Source organism: Myiozetetes cayanensis, unplaced genomic scaffold (genome assembly GCF_022539395.1).
Source record: "Myiozetetes cayanensis isolate MyiCay16 unplaced genomic scaffold, myiCay2020 scf2-11, whole genome shotgun sequence".
Taxonomy (NCBI): Eukaryota; Metazoa; Chordata; class Aves; order Passeriformes; family Tyrannidae; genus Myiozetetes; species Myiozetetes cayanensis.
The window spans coordinates 68,809,653-68,831,102 of record NW_026087411.1 but is presented as its reverse complement, the minus strand read 5'-3'; the positions used below and the strand labels follow the sequence as shown (position 1 = coordinate 68,831,102).

Below are 21,450 nucleotides of genomic sequence, written 5' to 3'. Positions count from 1 at the left end.
TCTTGAGATCCAGTTTACCATTCCTAAGAGGTGAAACTTTACTGTCTGCCTCATACTGGAGCACCTACATTGGTTTTACAACAGCAGAGACAGGTCTGACCCATGGCACTGTTATCATTCTCCTGACTATTAAACTAGTACACACCTCTCAGGCTCTTCAGAGTTGACAAGGGCCACCAGCTTTACTAATTTCCAGACATAACATATTTCAGAAGCAAAGAGTAATAGAGCAGTTAGAACCACATCTCAAAACAGTTAATGTATTAAAATGTGTAGCAATCCTGTTGCTGTCAGCATCTCAAGCTTCCCAAAATACATATTAACAGAGCTATAAAAGTTTCTAATTAGGTGATCTAATAATCCTTTATATAACTTTACATTTCTTAGATGACTATAATGTAGTAATGTAGTGGAGCACAGCAAATGCTGTTTTGGTTTGTTGTTGTTGTTGTTGGTTTTTTGTTGTTGTTTTGTTTGGTTGGTTTGGTTTTTCTTTTGGTTTTGTTTTTAAAAAGAAACCTATGGAGTATTTCAGAGATATTTTAGTATTTTAGAGAACAAGAGGAAAAAACAGCAGTAAATCATCCAGCACCTGCAATAACTAGATAAGAGAGCAACAATTAATCCTTGGTATTAAAATATTTTGCCTTTCAGAAAAAGCATGAGAACAACTTTGATAACCAAAATTAAGGAAGTTTACCACATGCCAAAACAAGTTTACCACAAAATATCATCTGAATCCAATTATTTCTCATGTCATATAACATTGCCCAGGGCACGAACAAGGCTCCCTTTCTGATGTTGTCTCAGTTTTTCTTTTCAGCATGCATAAATGAGTATTTTCCAAACCTCTCTACTTTACTTTTCTAGCTTTTCCTCAACCCCTTCCCTCAAATCAAAACCTCTCGTAAGCAGGAATTTGGATCCCTATGCAGCAAATAGATGCTAATTGACTGTAGATTTGATCATCTCTCATGTATGTTTAAAAGCAGTCCTGCTCCTATGGCTCCATGGACCACAGGTGGGAAACTCCCCTGTACATTTTTCCTGAAGAGTTTTCTCTTTCTTGGACCCATTCGTAATTTCTGGTTTACCAGATTTTCCAGAATAGGTCTTCGTTTTTCCTCCCAACCCTCCCAGAACATGACACCAGAAGAGCTTTAGGCATCAATCCAAGATTTCCAGAGGCCCCCAGCCTGGCCAGCATGCCAACAATCTGTGCGCACACAGTAAGGACATCTGATGCACTCGGAATGTGTGGAACTCACTGCACAGGCAATATGGAACACATATGCACGTATTTCCACCCTAAATCCTATATAATGCACCCCAGATATTTTCCTCACATTTTTTTCCCCGCATGAAGTCAAATGGAGTTGTTGAAACTCTGACAGATCCCAGCATTCATTATAAATTCATTCCCTCTGATACACCAAATATTTTCCTGTGACATTTGCTTTCAAAGGCATTTTGATGCCTGCTTATACCTTTTACATGTTTCCAGCTTCCATAACCACATGTTAGTCTGGAAATAGAACGAGGTGACAGTGCTTTGAATTACAGTTTCTCTACACCTCAACTTTGTTCAGGCTGGTAAATGCAGTTGCCACATGGCTGTTTCTGCTGACATTCCTGCTGACTTATAATTTGGACAAGTGTGGAAAGGTAACTAAGCAATAGAGATTTCTCGGGTTTCCAGATTTATTTTTTCACAATAAATAATCCCATCCTTTTTTTGGACAGTGTTTTAGCCTTGCTTAATGGGTGGTTGAATGATCACTCTAAAGAACTCTTTAGTTAACAAAATCCAAATAATCTAAAATACTATATAAATCACCTGATGCCATTTATCAAATATACTACTGCTTTAATTAAGGCAAGTGGTAAAGACAGGTAAGATATATGCTCATTTGATAGCACTGATAACTATACAAGCTGCAACTTGATACCAATGGGTCTTAATTACGTTATTTTCTTGATACAAGATGCCCCAGAATGAATCATATCGGAGACTGGCCATATGCTTTCTTATAAACCTATGATGAAAAAGAATTTTTACTTGCTTTACCTACTAAAATATTTTTTCTAATCTGGTGTTCCCAGAGTAAAAAAAACCATCTAATTAATGTCTCCTTTCAAGCTGAAAGCCAGCTTACCTTCTCCTTCGTTTTACCACAGTAAATTTGTTTCCTTAAAGTGCAGAAAACTTTGCCCACACACAAAAGCAGTGCTGTACCTTTGCACTTATTTCAACCTTGTTTACTCAGTACTTTGAGCATAAGGGCATTTTCTGTTGTGCTGGAGACTTTCTAGTTGTTCAGTAATTTTATTAACAATTCCATGATACCAAGCATTTTACATTTTCACATTTACTTAGTTTCACCTGAAGCTTCTTCAGGTTACTTTTATTTGCAGGTTTTATTTCTTTGCTAGAGTATTGGGATCTGACAACCACAAAGAAACGGATTCTGTTTTTAAATTATGGTGCTGAAAATACAGAAAACATCCACAGGCTACAATGAATTTAGTACTGGAATAGAGAGTGACCTTTGGCTTCTACAACACCATTTTCGCAATTTACATTCTGGTAAGTTAGTTACTTGTAACTATGTAGCAGATATATATGAAACTTTATTAACAAGTAGGGTTTACATTATAAACACTCACAGGTCAGGAAACAAAATATTATTCCCCATAAAACCCTATCATGGGCTTTTTACTATGCTTTTAATATGCAGAAGGTAAAAGCCATGTCTGTTTTTAGCAACAGTATTTTCCTGACTCTTGTACCTTCTTAAAACATAAAAAGGTTATATATGTGATGAACAAGTACCTGTTCTGCAAAGAAATAAGTGAAAAGTAGAATATTTCATTAGTATGAAGGGAAAAATTAAATAAAGAAAAAAATGTCACTGAAAAACTACCCCTAAAATAATGAAATATGCTTAAATATTGTTTTGTGTAATACATAGTTCTTTCTAAACATTCTATAGTTCAATGTTCCCCCAAAGTTAAACCCACAAAATGTAACTATGATCAGGTCTAGGAAACAAAGATAAAAATCCTGAATAAGTCAAAAGTCAAATTCTAATTTCATTCTTTGATTATGAATGAGAATTATTTACATGCAAGCAATCATACCTAAAGGCTTTATTACAAGAACAAAACCAAACTGGACACTATAGTAGACAGTGTGCAGGATATTTTGAATACACTGCTAATAATTAAATTATATGTGAAACTAAGATAAGGTAGAGAGTATTAGATACAAACTACAGAAAATACATTTAAAATTAAATAAAATCAAGACAAAATCAGTAAAAACCCATGCAAACATTTGAATTATGTAACAACTATTAAATAGTGTTCAGCATGTTGCAGAAGAGTACTGATAATGCATTCCTAACAAATTCAAAGAAAAACCTTTCTCACCATGACAAAACTGGAAGAGAATCCACTAAAGCTGGCATGACATTGCTTTCAGCCTCATTTTATTGATATTTACTAATTAGAAGTTATGTATTATCTAAAAAGGCATAAGAAAATAGCTATGGAAAAAAGCAGCTGTACTAAATAACCTGTCATTTTTTTTCATAATTTGCTATATCTAATCACCTTTCTTCTAAATTATTATTTCCAACTGAAGAGCAGTTAAATGAGAATTTTATATAACTTATGAGTTATTACCAAAAGCAATACACTAGAACTCCTGAGAATTATCTAATATTAAGAGATGTTAAAATTATATTTCTTGCACAGAGACTTAAGAGAGAGATTTAAGAGTTGCGTACTTTGCCAAAAATATTAGCATTCAAGTTAAACTATCACTACCATGCTTAGCTCACAAGATGGTCTTTTTTTAAGTGCACATAATGTTAGAAGCAAAACACAAGTCTGGACTCATGAAACTGCATGAACGTCGTCACCACTATCATTTTGTTACTCACTTCTTCCCTTCACCTTGAAGCTAAATGCAGCCCACCTCCATGTCCCCTTACTCTTTTCTCTTCTATTCTGTCACATGCTCCTCTAATCCTTCAGTCAGCCTACAAATCTCAACTTGGAAATTTCCAGTTTTCATTTCTGTATTTTTTATTTCGCTGCCCAAACTGTTTTGAGTGCCCCTCAGCACTCACACGGCATGCCAGGTACTACGTAACCATTCATTCGTAACAATCCCTCCTGGGGATTCACTGGTGTGATAAAAGAAATAAAAGCCTCAGAAATAATAAACTACTAGCAAATCAGATCTCTCTGAAGTAGCATCATCTTCTAAAGTTTCATAGGGACTCCTCGTCTGTGTTTTAATATAGACTACAGATCCCTCAGGGCAAGAACCAAGTTATTTATGACATAATTAAGCAAACAACAGCATTATACTAACTCATTCTTCAAAGAGATATCCTGAGATAATGGTACATATCACTCACCCAAATCTCCAAACACTATGCTATCTATCAAAAACAGGTAATTGTCAGTTGAGGCAGCTTTCCAGTACCACACACTCAGTACAGGTCACTCAGTAATCTGGTGCACTCAAATCAGTGTTTTCCACTTTCAACAGGCAATTAAAGCATCTAATTTACAGGTGTTTAGGGCAATCCTGTTGGTATTTTCTTTAAACACTTCTAGTAACTGTTTTAACCCACTACAGGGTGCAGCAAGCACAGACTTAGTAATTAGGAGCCCGGTTTGCATGGTGGCAGAAGCAAAGCAGGCCCTAAGAGTCTGCTTCAGACAGCATGGGATTGTGTCTCTACCGTGCAGGAGGCAGGGGCACTACAAGGCTCCATCCCCAGCACCCACTGGACAAGATATCCTGGGATGCCTGCATCTCAGCTGAGGCAGAGTTCCAGAGGGAGTATGCTGCCATGCAAGACCCCGTCTGCAGGATGACACTGGCACCGCAGCAGGAGACACGCTCTGGCTGGGGCACTGAGACACCAGCAAGAGGAGTTGGGAGAGGAGGTGAACAGACTGGGAAGGTTTGGTCACTGCCATGTAAGAAAGATATTAAGCTATTAGAGAGCCTCCGAAGGAGGACAACAAAGATGTAACACCCTAGTAGAATGTCACTTTAACAGCCATAGCTCTTTCTCTTTTGCAGTTTTATAAGATCAAAAGATTTCTGAGTCCATATCAAGAACACGTACAAACCAGTGCAAAGGATATTTTTGTTTTAAAATAAAACCAACAACACATTTAAAACGTCCAGCTCATACTGAAAAATAAAAGCACAGTCCTCAGAAAGTTTCAGTCTGAAGTAATCTTTTATGGATTGGATCATACTGTATCTGCTGCTACTTCAGGAAAAAAACCTAGCTAGTCAGCTGATCCTCTTATCTATTGTAAGGCCACTATCATTTACAAAACTTGCAGGCAAACATCCTCCTTACAGGACAACTTACCAATGGCTTTTGTGTAATGTCTGGCCCCAAGTAACAGCTCTGGAGCTCTGTACCAGAATGTCACCACAACTGGATCCAAGTCTGCCAATGGCTTCAAAGGCGAGTTAAACAATCTTGCAAAACCCATATCAGCTGGGGAATGGGGAGAAAAAATAGGAAATAATATTTATTTAAATTTTTATACGAAGAAAACAAAATTTAACACTATTGCCAAAAACAATTATAATAAAAGCTCAAAACCATTAAAAATTACAAATCAAAGTTCCTAACAAAGCACAATTACTCATAATAATACTGGGCCAAATTTAGCTGAGATAAAATTCCATTTACTTTGTTCATAAGGCTGTGAAGGATAACATTTGATTTCAGTGTTTTCATCATGGGATTGTAAAACTTCACATAACACAGACACCTGTTTATTTTTAAAAAAACCTCTAACAGAAACTTGGTTAACTAAAGTCGATAGTGGTAGGTCTGTAATGTACATTTCTTTTTTATTTTTATAGTAATTTACAAAACTGTGAGTCTTTGTGGCTGCTATATATTTACCCAAAGTGCAAAACCAAAATGACTACAGTGTAGATTGTTTTGAACTACTTTTCAAGGCATGCCTCCTACTTGATTTGGAGGAATGAACTCCAGAATTAGTCAGCATATACTGTTACAGAGGTGTATTTTAAAAGTAAGCACTGATATATAACTCCAAAATTCTCTCTAGAAAGAGTCTTGTAACAGTAAGAAATGCTCAATAGGAAAGTACAAAATTGGGGGTACTGGCAAACCCAGACATTTTACCCCAATTTAAATCTGCAATTTACCTTTTATACACTTCACTTAAATCTTTCTGCTTCCAAAGTTACAAAATGCCAAGTATAATTTTCTTGCTGTTGCCCATACAAGCATATAAATCAAAAATTATTAACTGAATATTTTCAAACACAACAAATATTGATGAACAGAGGGTCCAATATGAAAAACTAAAGAAGGTCTGTTTCTATCTTACACTGAATGCAATGAAATTTTCTAAAAATGTTTACCTATTTTAACTCTTCCTCTTTCAGGACCTTCACCCATTACCAGAATGTTTGCTGGTTTCTGGAAAACAAAAAGCAGAATTTTTAGTTGATCAGCCTTTGATGATTATCTTCAAGAGCAATAAAAATACGTACCTTTATTTTATAACAAAAACATTTCTAGAAATATCCTTAGAAGTCTAAAATTACCATACCTTTATGTTTTGTTGACATTTAGTTATTATGCCTAGTTACCAATTTCACAATTAGAAAAACAGAAAACTACTTTGACATTTATTTCATGGTAAGAAATGCAATCTTTACCTACATTTGCATTCCTATTGTTACCAGAATGATTGAGTTCAGTGGAAGGATTTTCTTCTACAGGAAGCAGTTTTATGCTACACATCAATAACCTGGCAAAACCCACTTTTGCTAGTATAACTTGCTGAAAGTGATGCCTAATCTTGGTATGCAAATGCATCCGTGAGAGTCACTTTTATTATCATCATATATAACTAATTTTTTAGGGCTGCGCTTGTTTTTAGAGTACGACTGATAAAAATCACATTGGCAAAAGAGCTTTGTCCGCAAATTTGATTTCATGTTTGAAAATTGACTTAAAACAGGAATATACAGACAGCTACATCCACAAGCTTTTGACAGTGTAGACAGTAGTTTTGCAAGTAGAACAAAAGCTTTATAGACATTTTTTGCAATCTGTGGTTGTTTGCAACCAGCTGCTTGTGAACAACACATAAAATCTGCACATGACATCACAGCAATTGTTCTGCTATTAAAATCTAGGTTCCCTCAGACATCAATAGTCATTCCTTGGAAGCTTTTCCCCTATTGTGTTAACAGCTGTAAAAAAGTAAACAAGATTGAAAACATAAAGTGATTTGAATGAAGAGATGCATAACAAAGTTTCAAAGCAGAATTTTTGGGAGATTAATCCAAACAATAATTGTATTTAAAATCCCTAATGCCCAGAGAGGTCTGCTCAAGCAGGATTTGTCCAAGAATCTGAAAGAGATCTCCAGAAAGCCAACACCAAAATTTCACTTAAATTCTCAGTTCCTTGCCACTACTTACTTGAAATGAGACACTCAAACTAGGGTTACTAATTCTACTCAATATTACAAACCTTTAGCTTTTTTGAAAAAGCAAAACAAACAACAACAACAACAAAAAACACACCCTACTTCACCTATTCTTTCTCCTTCCCTGGGACGCTGCTCTCCTTTCACACCTCACATCCAGTGCTAGACATTGCTTCTTCTCTGGCTCCAACCACAGCCTCTCTTTCCAGATGCTATCGCCTCTTTTATTACTTCTTTTTTAATCTACAATTGTCAACACCATCCCTGACTTTTCACTCCCCAACATATATATGGAAGCAATTCAAGAGGCAATATGCACTCCCTTCTTGGAGAACACAGGAGCTATTTCAATCGATTTTGAGCAAACACCAGCAGATCTAGGGAAGATAAAAATTATGCTTGCTCTTAGTTAATATTTAAGGATAATAAACTCAACACTTCAAGGCAGTTGTCAAACTCTGGTTGTACATTCATGTATTCCCCTGAACTGAATATTCCAGAGAACAGAACAATCCAATTCTGCATATTCAGTCCTCAGGTAGCAAGGGAAGCATGTAAGTTCAAGCAAGAGAGCAGAATTCCAGTTTCCTTGCTGGAATTCTTCCTAAATTTTTGCCTGGAGATTTTGAGTATGACGAGTTTGCTGGATTGATGGGCTGAGGGCAATGTATGAGGTTCAAGGAGGCGAAGTGCTGCATCCTGCCCTTGGCTCACAACAACTCCACACAGCACTACAGGCTGGGGGAAGAGTGGCTGGAAAGCTGCAGCTGCAGGCATTAGAACAGGCTGCCCAGGGAACTGATGGGATCACCATCCCTGGAAGCATTCGAAAAACGTGGATTTGGCACTTGAAGACATAGTTTAGTGGTACACATGGGGGTGAGAGGTTAATGGTTGGACTCACTCTTACGAGTTTTTTTTGATCTTAATGATTTTGTGATTCTATTAATCAAAAACACTTCAGTAGACCTTTATATTCAGGATTGGATTTTAAGCACTATAAAAATGCATTTATTTGTCAAGTGAAGAAAGCTGATAAAAATGTAGTTACTGCACTGATTTATGGGTCAGGATTTTTCTAATCAGGTTGTAAGAAATAAACATTATAACACCAGGAGATTTACTAAGATAAAAATCAAAATCTAAGCATAAACAACAAAAGGATTCTCAAAACATCTCACAAGAGTTACATTTTATCTGTAACAAGATTCTCCAAGTAGCAATTTCTTCATAGAAAAAAACCTCCAACTATTTTATCTGCTGACATAATCCACAATATTCACAGAATAGCTGAGGTTGGAAAGGACCTCTGGAGATCAAGTCCAATCCTCCTGCTCTGAGCAGAGTCAACTACACAGATTGGTCAGGCCTGAGCCCAAATGAGTTTTAATCTTTTCCAGGGATGGACACTCCACAGCCTCTCTCTAAAACTTGCGGTGTTTTACCACCCTCATAGTAAAAAAGGTTTAGTCACACATTACATGTATGCCCATTGCCACCTGTGCTGCCACTGGATAGCACTGCGAAGAGTCTGGTTCGGTTTTCTTTATTCCCACCTATCAGATGTGAATATACATTGCTAAGATCCCACACAAGCCTTCCCTTCCTGAGGCTGAACAGTCCCAGCTCTCTCAGCCTCAGAAAGACTCCCCAAACCCCTAAATGACTTAGTGGCCCCACGCATACATCAGATACACTAGGTTAGATCTAATCTACGGAAGCAAGGGACTTGTCCTTTTATGTAATTTTTTAAGCCAGAATGTTTTGAAGAGATGTTGTTCTGTTTAAAATGTAAATCTATACTAATGTGTAATCCACCTAGGATCAGAATCCTGCTTGGGCAGCCAGCAGAGAAGCAAGCCGATTTATAAACTTATCGTATGTCATGTTGATGAGCTCTTGTGAACCTCTCTATCTGAGAGAGTCAGGGGAAACAGAGAAGTAATAAACTGGGAAACAACTGAAAACTTATTTCCAAAAGAACAAGCACTTCTCCTGAGGCACCACCACCAATGTGGAGATGATAGACATTTCATGGAAGACAACCTGATGCAGGATCCCACTGATCTGCAGATCACTGTCGCAGTAGCAGCTTGAGTTCCTCTTGCTAATCAGAGCTGTTCTGGCTAGGAAAGCATTTTCAATGCATGTACAAGTTGAAGAGTAACACGAAGCTGATAGGGCCCATCTTTCTAAGATACAACCTATGATATTCAGCTCCTGTGCCCATGAATTTTTATTTAATAAAAATTTACAGCTTCAGAGGAGCTTAAAACGTAGGTCCCGTGTTTTGCGGTTGTTTTATATAATAGTGACTTGAACACTGTAAAGTTAAACTCCTCACCTCCCCAGAGTCTTGACAATGCACATGCCATGCTGAGAGTAACACAACCCTCATGGAGCAGCGGTGCTTGGCTAAACAAGTGGCACCAAGGCAAAGCAGGCAAACTTCAGGAGCTCAGGCATGGAGGAAAGACTTTAATTTACCATAGAGGAATTAATATGGCATCAGAGATCCTCAGGAAAGTATGTAATGAACACTCCATCATGGCATCAGAGAGTGGACTGCTTAAGGGGAATGCAAGCAACTTCTTCTTGGAGAGGGTAGAATATGTTATTCTAATCTCTGTATAGGTAGCATTTTAAATATCAAAACATTTTACTCCAAGATAGTCACTTAACAGTCCACTATAAAGCTACAGTCTAGTATACTGTAGTTACTGGACAGCTGCAAAAAGATTAAGAAGCAGGAATTAAAAAGTCTCTTGTGTTTGTTCAGGCTACATACAAGTCATAAGTAGCAGTCTAGTTCTTAACGAATCCTACTGCTATCCATGTGAGGAATAAAACAGGGTTTCAGGTGAAAGAAAACATGAAAAACCAAGCAGCAGCTAAGAGACCAAAGCCCGACAGAGTAAATCATGTCTCTATCCGAGAATTTTAATAAAGAAAGTTTGAGAAGCCCTGCTAAAAATTATTAACTAACTCCTTGGAGTAAAGGATGAGGTAACTCAACAAGGACAACACTTTCAACCAGTTACATCCCAATTAACACTCTCTCTATTTTCCTCATACTCTCCCCTTGCTAAGAACACAAACACCAGCTGGGAAGCAAAGTGATGCTGTTGCATCTCCACCTATCTGGTTGCTATAGGAACAACAGAAACAGTAAGAGTTATGAGTCTCACACTTAATGTAAGCTATAAAAATGAACAGACAAATCTCTGCTGAAAAATACAATTGAGATTTGACCGGAGAACATTTGCAAAAAGAGCAAGGTCAGCAGCAACATACAGTGGGAGCAAAAACCTGAAATATCTGCAAAAAAGGATGAAGATGATAATGATTTAATAGGTTCTTTACAAGTAATAAGCATGGATATTAGTATTTACTTTCCTACATTGGTTGAAGAGAGGGAATAAAGCAATTAAAATCTTAAAAAAAGATCTTGGGGGGAGAGACATTAAAATATTGCGTTAAGTAGCATGTTTCGCAAATAATAGAAGTGTCGTGACTGGAACCCATGTTACCTGATTCAATATGCTTCCTATTTTAATATTTAGACAGTAAATTAGAAGAAAGGTTGAAAGAAAAGAAATCATCTACGGTCTTAAAAGAGTGTAACAGGTCAAACCAGGAACAACAGCCCAACAATAGATTGCAATACTTGAGTTTTAATGGTTGTTATCTCCTTAAGTACAGTGGTGACACAATTCTTAAGAGACTTGGTGCAGAATTACAGTCTTGTAAGAAAACATCCATAGGGATACACCACTTTCCATTCTTTATTGTTTATATCCAAACAAATGTGTTTCCCTTTTGGAATGTATCACTGGACAAAGAATAATCTGAAATTAGGAGGTTTCTATTGTAGAAGAGATTGCAAGTATTCCAGATAAAAGCTTTCCCCACAATTACATAAACTGCCTTGTGATGAGGTCTTTTCAAGTCTCCATTATTTAAAAAAGCAATTGTAAACAGCACAGTGTTGATACATAGATGTACTTTCATTTCACAAGCTAAAACATGAGCAATGGTATTTCTGTCTCAGATTTAAGCACACTGCTCCCCAAATGACAAAGGCCCTGTGTGAGGTGACAGCGTTCCAGTCTGCAGGCACTACTCAAAGGACCACTGAGCTTTTCAGTTCAAGATTAAGAGAGATGCTGATTGTTCACAGAAATTTGGAAACAAAGCTTTTGTTCTTCTCATCTGTAAGGAAATGTAGGCACTTTCCTGCCTTACACCAACACTGTTCAAACCCAGACATTGTGCTCAGATCAACAAACTGGCACACTGGGTACTAACACTGTTGCTAACAAATTATCTAATTAATGTAGGATTTAAAAAAGAGAAGGTTCTTAAAAGGTTTTATTATGCACCACAAACCTCCAAATCATTATCACTTCCATTTCAAATACTTATATATATTGAAATGCACATAGGAAACATTTGGTCAACATTTTTCTGACACTGAAGCAGTAAATGAAAGTATACCATATAGAGCAAAATATCTTCACACCTGCTTCTTTTTACTAGCCTTACACACTGCAAACTCATATTAGAGACTACTCTGATTACACAGCATCACTTTCAACTTGGTTTTTGCCACCTGTTATCCTCAACATTACAAAACCCCTACCATATTTCATCATATTTTTGCCTAGATTAGTAATCCATACAATTTTCTTTCACTGTCTAGTCTGTTGAAATGACTGATCTTGCAAAGCAAAATCATTAACAAATCCCATCAAACTATTTATCATTGCATTCCAATCAATAATATTTCTACAGATATTATCAAATTGAGCAAGGCCAAATATACTAAAAAGGCAGTAAAATCACAAGGAATGAAAAAGGCTTTGAAACAATATTTCATTCAACTGAATTCAAAACTCATTTAAATCTGAAAAGAAGGAAAAAAATCAGAGGTAAACACATTAAGTAAGTATATGACAATATGGGAAGCAACAATTTCCACAGAAAGATTTTACAGCTAAATTTAAAAAAAAAAAAAAAAAAAAAAATCAAAGAATATTTGTACTGGGTTTCCATGACAAGGTTTTGATGGCCCGGGGAGGGGTAGGGGTGGGGGGATGGGGACTACAGGGATGGCTTCTCTGAGAAGCTGTTAAAAGTTTCCACTGTGTTTGCCAGTGCCACTCGGCTCCAAGACTGACCCACCACCAGCCAAGCTCATCAACTGCAGTGGTTGGGCCGTTGGGATAACAGATTTAAGAAGAAAGAAAGTAAGTTATTGCACAGATGTAATTGCAGTAAGAGAGGAACAAGAATATGTGAGAGAAAACTCAGTGGAAGCCAAGGTTAGCGAAGAAGGAGAGGCTGAAGGTGCTCCAGACACAGGAGCCAAAATTTCCCTGCAGCCCATGGTGAAGAAGGCTGTGCCCCTGCAGCCCATGGAGGCCCACGGTGAAGCAGAGATCCACCTACAGCCTTTACATGAACCCACAGTGGAGCAGGTAGATGGCTGAGACACAGTTGTGACCCCATGGGAAGCCTGTGATGGAGCAGGCTGCTGGCAGGACTTGTGATCCCACGGGAGACCCATACTGGAGCATTCTGTTCCTGAAGCACTGTGCTCCATGGAAGAAAAAAAAAAAGGGACTCATGCTGGAGCAGTTTGTGAAGAATTGTAACCAGTGGGAAAGACTCATCTGAGAAGTCCATGGAGGGCTGCCTCCCAGGGGAGGGACCCCACACTGGTACAGGGGAAGGACTCCTCTCCCTGAGAAGGAAGCAACAGCAGAAACAACATGTGCTGAACTCACTGTTAACCCTCATTCCCAGTCTCCTTGTGCCACTGGGTAGGAGGAGGACGTAGAGAATCAGGACTAAAGTTAAGCCCAGGAGCAGGAGGCGGGGAGTTGGCAAGATGGGAAGGTGCTTTTAGGATTTGTTTTACTTCTCCTTATCCTGCTCTGATCTCGATTGGTAATAAATTCAGTTAATTTCCCAAAGTCTGGTTTGCCTGTGATGGCATTTAGTGAGTGATCTCCCCCTGTTCTTATCTTGCCCCTGAGCCTTTCGTTATATTTTATCTCCCCTGTCCAAGTGGGGAGGTGTTCGTGGGCACCTGGCATCCAGCCCAGGTCAAACCACCATAAAATTGTACACAAAATTTTACTGGTAAGTGTGACCAGACTGTTATCTTTAAAATGCTCCCCAAATGCACATGATTATCATTAGAAGAATACTAGTGACACCAAAAACATTTAAAAATGCATGGTAACTTTTTATCTTCACTCTTGCTCCTTATAAACTAATTTTAAAATGAAATGTGTACGGAACTGATAAAGTATCACACGGAAGCACGTGCAACCCTTTTGCACAATTCTGAGATATGGAAACTGGATATTCAGTCTTAAACCTCACTATTGGATTATGTTAGAGACTTATATATTTCATAGCAGCTAAACTGAGATGGTCAAAATAGTCATTAACTCCAGATACCAGAAATTCTAATAGCAACAACTGCAGAATTTACCTGAGACTGATGGTAAAACATATTGCTAGCTAGGAGTAGGAACAAACTGTACAGAAGATATCTGAAATATCTCTTTGGAATGCCTTAGGTAAAGATTTTGGTTAAACACATTCCTTACTTGTACTCATTACATGTTGAGAGAGGAAATGTGCTGTTTTCATATGGAAGCTAGCTAGCAAAGAAATCTTTTCATGTTTATATACTCCCATAAAACTTTTCTCTGCACAGAAAGCAAAAGTAAAGGAAAGCCAAAACACTACAACTATGGCCATAGTGCAACCACAGATCTGCACATAGTGGGGGAAGGGGGAAGTCCCTGAAATAAACAAAAGGCCTACAACAAAAGCAAAGATGTGACTACACAGGCTTCAGTACAGACTGATTTAAAACAGCCCATGAATCTGGATACTTATCTGGAAGATCAGTCAGTCATGCAATGCTTTGAGCTGGATGAGACCTCTGGAGGTCATCTGGTCATTTTCCTTCTCAAAACAGAAACAACTTGTAAGCTGCATCAGACTGCTCAGTATCATAACCAAGGGCGCCTTTCGGGAGGGGGAGGGGCTATCAAAAAATTTGTTTCCCATCACTCGATCAAAATGTCTTTTGTTAAAACGTGTATCTGGCCCCCTCCTCCTTCCTCTCTCTTAAGAAGCCTTCATCTTTTCTTCATCAACCTCAATCAGGCAGCTCAAGTCCACTCAAACCACTGCACGTTGCTGAGTGCAGCAGCAGCAGCAAAGCTGACACACACACAGAGCCATCTCCTCACCCTGTTGTAACCCTATTGCACCTTTGGCTGAACAGCTACAGAGCTACACATTTAACACTGGAAACACATATTTGAGATGACAGCGTCAGCCTAGAAGTCCAGTGTCTAGAACACACTTACTATGAAACCATTTCACCCAAGGGAAAGACAGACCTTTCTACCCCCGCCTTCATCACACACAGACATACATTCTATTCAAGATATGCCTTCAGTTACTCTTGTATATAACCAATGTGAAATTGGTGGTCAGGTAGAATATTCATTTCTCCGTTTTTACCTCATTTTTCATAGGTCAGGTGTTCTCTTGAGAGGTAGTTAGGCACATACTTCAACTGACATTAATTCTTTAAATTCACTCCCCTCAGTTCTATCCGGGCACTCCCCAGAAATGGCCAAAACATCCATTTGAAACAATGGTTTCTTAGGCAATTGCTAAAAAAATATTTAATTTATAAACTCAAGGTATTTGATTATTGTTGTAACAGGAAAAGACTATTCACCAACTCTATTCCCTGGTTAACCAATGGATAATATATAGTTGCAGTTATGTCACTGGAAAATTGACAGTAAACACAAGGGAAATATGAAATAAGAGTAATCACAAGAGGAGAATATAATTCTGGGCTACATAAAAGTTGAGACATGAAACAGTCTTCCTTTCATACACCATTTCAGGTTTCTTACGGCTGACAGGGTATTAAATTACTACAGGACAAAAATGGAAGATTCCAGACAACTCTGGAGGCTGGGCATTGCTCCTATTAAAGCAATCTTCTCAATGTACCAGTGTACCAGTGGTTTCACCCCAATCAACGGCAATGCAATTCAAGTGAAAAAGAAAAGAATGAAAAAATGTCACATTAAGAGAATGCCAAAACATTTGACACAAATTAAATTTTATGTTGCTATGCAACATTATCCAAAGCATTCTGCTGGTGCTAGTGCTGCAATAGCATAATTGAACTTAAAATGTTACATGCAACCTTGAGAAGGACAAAGAAGGGAGAAGTCAGAAACAAAGAGAAAAATATGAACATAAATTATCAGTGAAAAATACAGTGTCATAAAGCAAATGTTCAAATAATATGCTGAATTCACATTGTCCCTGGGATTTTCAACACATTACAACACACACTCCAGCAAAATTCCCATGAAGCTACTCAGCAACCATTTAGTGCCTTGTCTTTAGACCTTGTCTGGGCAATTTGGGAGCACCAAGCATAGCATGGGACAAGACAGATTGTTCAATCTCTGCTACCCCATTTCTAAACAGTGAGATGTGAAGGCCCACCATGCATGGGAACAAAAGAAAGACTCACCTCAGAAATAATCTGGAAGAATGTTCTGGTTTTTTAATGTATTACAAACAGAAAACAGGGGGATAAATGTCATTCTATGAAAGCAGTCGAACTATTCCTTTGTTGGGACTTCAAGAGATACCCTGAATACCCCAAGATACTGCAGTCAAGTCAAGTCTTTGCATCTCCGCCATCAAGTTCTTATTATATATTCTTCACACATAATCTTTACTCTGAATATTCAACCCTAAGGCAAATAAACTGAGAAGATATTTGCACATGTAAAACATTACAAACACTACTATTTTCTTCACCTTTCTAAAGGCAAAAGCTGAGAGACAGTAAGTCTGACAACACCAACATAAGAAAGACTATGACTGTATTAAGTTTATGACCAGAATTTAAGAGGAGTGGGAAATGAGATTATGAGATTCTCACCTGTTCCTTGCATTACTTCGCATCCCTTTGTTTCTGTTACAGCAGCATGAAAATTAGATCCCATAAGTGGTAATTCTTTCAGTTGCAGCACTGAATTCCACCACTGCCAAATCCTGGTATTTGTTTTATACAATATTCTGACTACTCCTCTTGGTTTAGTAGGGTTAGTAAGGAGGATGAAGCCTCTCTCCAATCAAACAACAAACAACTGAAGTTGAGACTGCTGACACTGTCATAAACCATTTTCTTAATTGCCTTTCACAAAGTGTCTTTGGCAATAAAACTCCGATACCTCCATTCCCGAGAGTCTAGGAGAGTCAAATAATTAACAAAGTTTTTCTAAATGCAATAAATAATATAGTACTGAATGAATAGATATAAATGTAAACCATTTTCATTACAAACCAGATTCTGCTTGGATAACTTAGACTGACTGAATTAGGTTGAATATTAGAAGTCCTATAATGGAAATTTCAAAGGAGGAGAAGAATGGGATAGCACAATTACCTGAAGTGGCTGCTTTTGTGTTGAGTGGGTCTTAACAAGTCTCTTTTTGTCTGCATATGGACATGGGAATATGGCTGAAGGGACTCAGAACAATGGAATAAATTTCTTTTGTTATTACTTTTGAGTATAAACTTTTGACAAGATTTACATTAAATTTTAGAGGACTTTAACAATCAAAGGGTTATGTCTAATAGTATTTCATATACTTTAATTAGCTCGTCAGTTTATTACATACATAATTTTGTAGAATCAAGCTACTTTTTTTATCCACTTTTTATATATGCTGTTTTTCTGTGCTCATCATTTCAAGGAAAAAAAAGGTGAGATCCCATCTCTTCTCCCCTCCTTCCTTCATATTGAGTCTAAACATTAACTGACCCTTACCTACTTGAACAATTTAAATGCCTGTTATACTACAGCATCAACTTCTCCTTTCTGTGGAAATAATCTAGCTCAGTGATTTACAATGTAACCCCAATCCTTACGTATAGTCTTTCTTGGAGCATCGTCTTAAAACAAGCACTCAGGTTCCACTATTTGCAGGGCTAAGTTACATGTCCCTTTTTCATCATGGTTTGTCCAGCAGATCAGTTTTAGCTTTCAGGAAGAAATTCTATCACTCTAATACAACCCTTAATGTCTATGGCAACAAAATTGGGATTTAACTGTCCTCTGGATCATAACATCTCACTCATCATCCAGTTACCATGTTCTAGACAACTTACTAATGTAACGTATCACTTGAGGCAGCACAACCCCACGTGGCTTGCAGTGAAAAAAAGGCAACAATGGACTGCAAAGCAAGCAGATGGTCAAAAGTATCACTGCTCAGCTGACACACACATTATACAGATACTCCATTTCATTTCCACTGTTATTCAGAAGAACAATCGTTTCACAATGTTAACCAGAGTTTACAGGAGAGCAGAATCCCCACACCATCTCAAGAGCTGTCCTGCATCACGCAGCCCACGTCTCCACAACCGCACCCCTTAAAGCACAGCCCCGGGGTAGCTGAAGTGCTCGCCCCGCTGCACCAACAGCCTGCTCTTGTTCTCAGGGTGCTCTGTCATGGCTGAGACTGCAACAATTCCTTTGGATGAAAAGGCACTGATGAGATTTTATGAGGTAGTGAACCTCACAGGAGACACAGCAAAACATTTTTGGAAATACTGCTATGGAAGTATTCAGTATCAGACTTCACTATGACACAGTTAGTAAAGCACCAATACGATGATCCTCTTAAGTCTTTTTAGGCTCTTTTCATGCAGAAGATAAAGTCAGAAAGAGGTAGCAAAGGCTATGTTTACCAATAGATCCATAAGGTATAATACTTCTACTTGCTTTCTGAAGTCTGAATTTTATTCATCACCTGCCATTACTCCCACACACAAATGAGATTAAGAGATATTAAGTAGGACACCTGCATGTGTTTACATTCATGGCGACTTGGTAATGCTTCTCAATACAAAGTATCTTTAGTATATGCACACTGTAAAATTTAGAAGAATATTGCATTGCCTTTTTGCTCCTTTTATTGTTAAATGCTATGAAAAGGAGCTTAATGTTCAGCTGGCATTCAAATTTTTATGGTATTCCTTCTGTAGTATAAGCTTCAATCTTTACTGCACTATAAGTCCACTCTAACAATAAAGGTCCATATGGTCTAGATCTGCCTGAAGAATAGAAGACCCAACACATAAATCGACACTCATTCAGAATTATCAGCATCTCAAAACCATTTGAAACCTTCTCATCACAATTACTCATGTAAATTAAAGCTTGTATGTGTTCAAGTAGATTTTCCACCAATTTAAAATAATTTTCTAACAGGCCAGGCAGGAACAAGCATAAACCATTTCAATACAGAATGTACTTTTCATAATTACCATAAACAACTGAAAGGCGTAGATCTGGAATACTGCTATCCAAACATGAGCGAACACTGCCTACACAACAACCCAATTCAAGTATTTTATTGTTTATTTATGCAACTTTTCTTGTATACAAAGGGCACAATGGGTAAAGTACCGAACAAAAGGCTCCTGCTTTGGAAAGCTCGAGTCTGAGAAAGGCCAGTACAGCAACAAGGCACAGCAGCAGACACAGAGCAGTGTATGCTGTGTAAGGGAGAAACAGCAACTGCACAGATAGGGCTCAGGGTTTGGAGTAAGGGAGGGAGACAACCTGGAGAACAGTAAGCAGAGAGCACCTTTCAATCAAAGACTGACCCATAAAACACTGGAGTTGGTAGGTACAAGGGTCAGAGACCAAGGAAAGCTTCTCCAGCCACAGGCATAGCTGGTGGAGGCTATGAAAGGTATATATGAGCAACAGGGAAAAAAAAAGCCTCAGAATACACAGATTGAAAATCTGAACTTGGCTGAAGAAAATAAAAACTATTTGGAGTTAAGATTTAATATGCCAATTGAAAAATTATGGAAACCACAGGACTCTAGAATCTTTTAAGACTCTCAAGTATTTATCCCAGTTACTTAGCTGCTGTATGCATAGTCCAAGATAGCGAAGTTTTCTTGCCATGGAAAAATATTTTCCTTTATCAGATACCACACTATTTACACAGCTTGACAAATATTTATATTAAAAAAAAATATTATTGAAAATCAAACAGTTTCACTTTAAAGGACGACGTTTGAAATCTGTGTTTTAATTTTAACAGTCACAGCCTAAGACAAGCTGGACGCAAAGCCTGCAAGTAGCTATGTACCCTGCCATCTTGGGCACAGGTCTTTTTTCCTACACATAACTGCCTCTGTGCTTTTCAGGTTTTCGCTCAGAAAAACATCACTTGCTTATCCAGAAAAGTCTTTCTTTTGCAGAATACTTGCAGCTGTTAGTTTCAAACCAGCACCTCCACATTTAAAAATAAAGGTTCTGCAGATACCAAGGTAAGGTATGCTGGACACAAGTAAGGAAGGTTCCTAACTCCATACCACTATCACTTTAGAGCTAGTAACAGTGCTCCCTCCTTTCAATCTATGAATCTCTTCCTAGCAGTGAGATTGTGTTTGAGGGAACAAAAAACCCACAAGAACTTAGGTATCCTATTCTTGAACCTAAAAGCCCTGGCCATAAATAGCTCACACGGCACTTCTGTATTAGGGAAATGCTAGGACTCCTCATACATTTTCTTGAATAACCAAAAGCAGTATAACCAAACAGAATAACCAAAAGGCTTCCTACTTCTCAACACCATAAATGAGATTCCACTTAAAAATGGTTTATATACACATCCTCATTAAATAGTTATGTTACATTCTTGGTATTTTCTGTGAGCACTTTCACATGCAAAGTAACATGTTTGGATATTCATGTAGCTAGATGAACAAATTAGTTGGGCTAAATAAAAGTGTGAGCTAAATGAAAGCACCTTCATCAACATGCCATGGGTACTGCCATGGGCCACTCTTACTGTGTGATACCTTGCAGTAAGCACTAAGCAGCTTGGTCCTTTTCATGACAGCATGAAGGTATCTTTTATTTACCACAGGATACTGCTGGTAAAAGTGCACCCACAGGCAGGTATAGGAGCTTTCACATAAAGGGCTTTCAGTTCACATTCCCCATCTCAGTCACAATAATATCTCCATCAAGAAAATGTGCTTATACTCTGACCTGCAAGTCTCAGATGAAGAGGTTCCTCAGGTTAGAGACTACACTGATAACTGGTAAATGATAACTGGGTTGCAACAGATCAGTGGAGAAATCTCTCTCTATTAATAATGAGTTTATCTATCTGAAGTAATTTTTTACTGTGTTTACAGAGTCAGCACAAGATTGAGGCGACGATGCTTTGTCAAATCCATTATTATTCCATAATATTTATAGTAGCTTTCCAACCTCAATTTTAAAATAATCCAGGTAACATGAAGAGTGTTTATATCGAACATATTTGGTACAGAGACTTTAAATGTTTGTGGAAATTACTACAGTTTATTAAAAGCTGAACAGTATCTAAACCAAAATGCTAATCTTGTGTCCTAGAACTGTCTTGATTGTAAATGCAAACAGAAGAAAAAAACATGTAAAAGGCAATGAAGGCAATCAGGCCAGAATAAGTTACACAAGATTCAAGTAATTTCTTCCTTTCCTTTCTTCAGAAGTGTACAAGAACTTTTTTTGGGAAAATAACTTCATTAGATATTTATTTAGTGTAGCACACTGCTACAACATGGTATTTCAGATTCTTGAAGTTTCTGTAGTATATTGCCAGAATCTTCATATTTATTTTACTACGTAATAAAAATGCATCAAAAGACAATTATGTTAAGAGATGCTTTCATGAACAAACACATTAGGTATTAGTATGACTTGTCCTCATTAATGCAAACCAAAAAGCAGTTCTTGGCAGGATATAAACGGGTGGTGCTTAAACATTTTAGGTA

General features: G+C 37.7%; 1 protein-coding gene across 3 annotated transcripts in view; it reads right to left on the bottom strand.

Moving 5' to 3' along the window:
• The window catches only part of CDK19 (cyclin dependent kinase 19), a 117,892-nt gene that overhangs the window by 28,248 nt on the left and 68,194 nt on the right, over positions 1-21,450 (bottom strand). For all 3 annotated transcript variants that reach the window (XM_050315879.1, XM_050315876.1, XM_050315877.1), the window contains 2 exons: positions 6,446-6,503; positions 5,409-5,540 (listed from right to left, as the gene is read on the bottom strand). In XM_050315879.1, the coding sequence (XP_050171836.1) occupies positions 5,409-5,540; positions 6,446-6,503 (190 nt within the window). The remainder of the gene's footprint in view (positions 1-5,408; positions 5,541-6,445; positions 6,504-21,450) is intronic.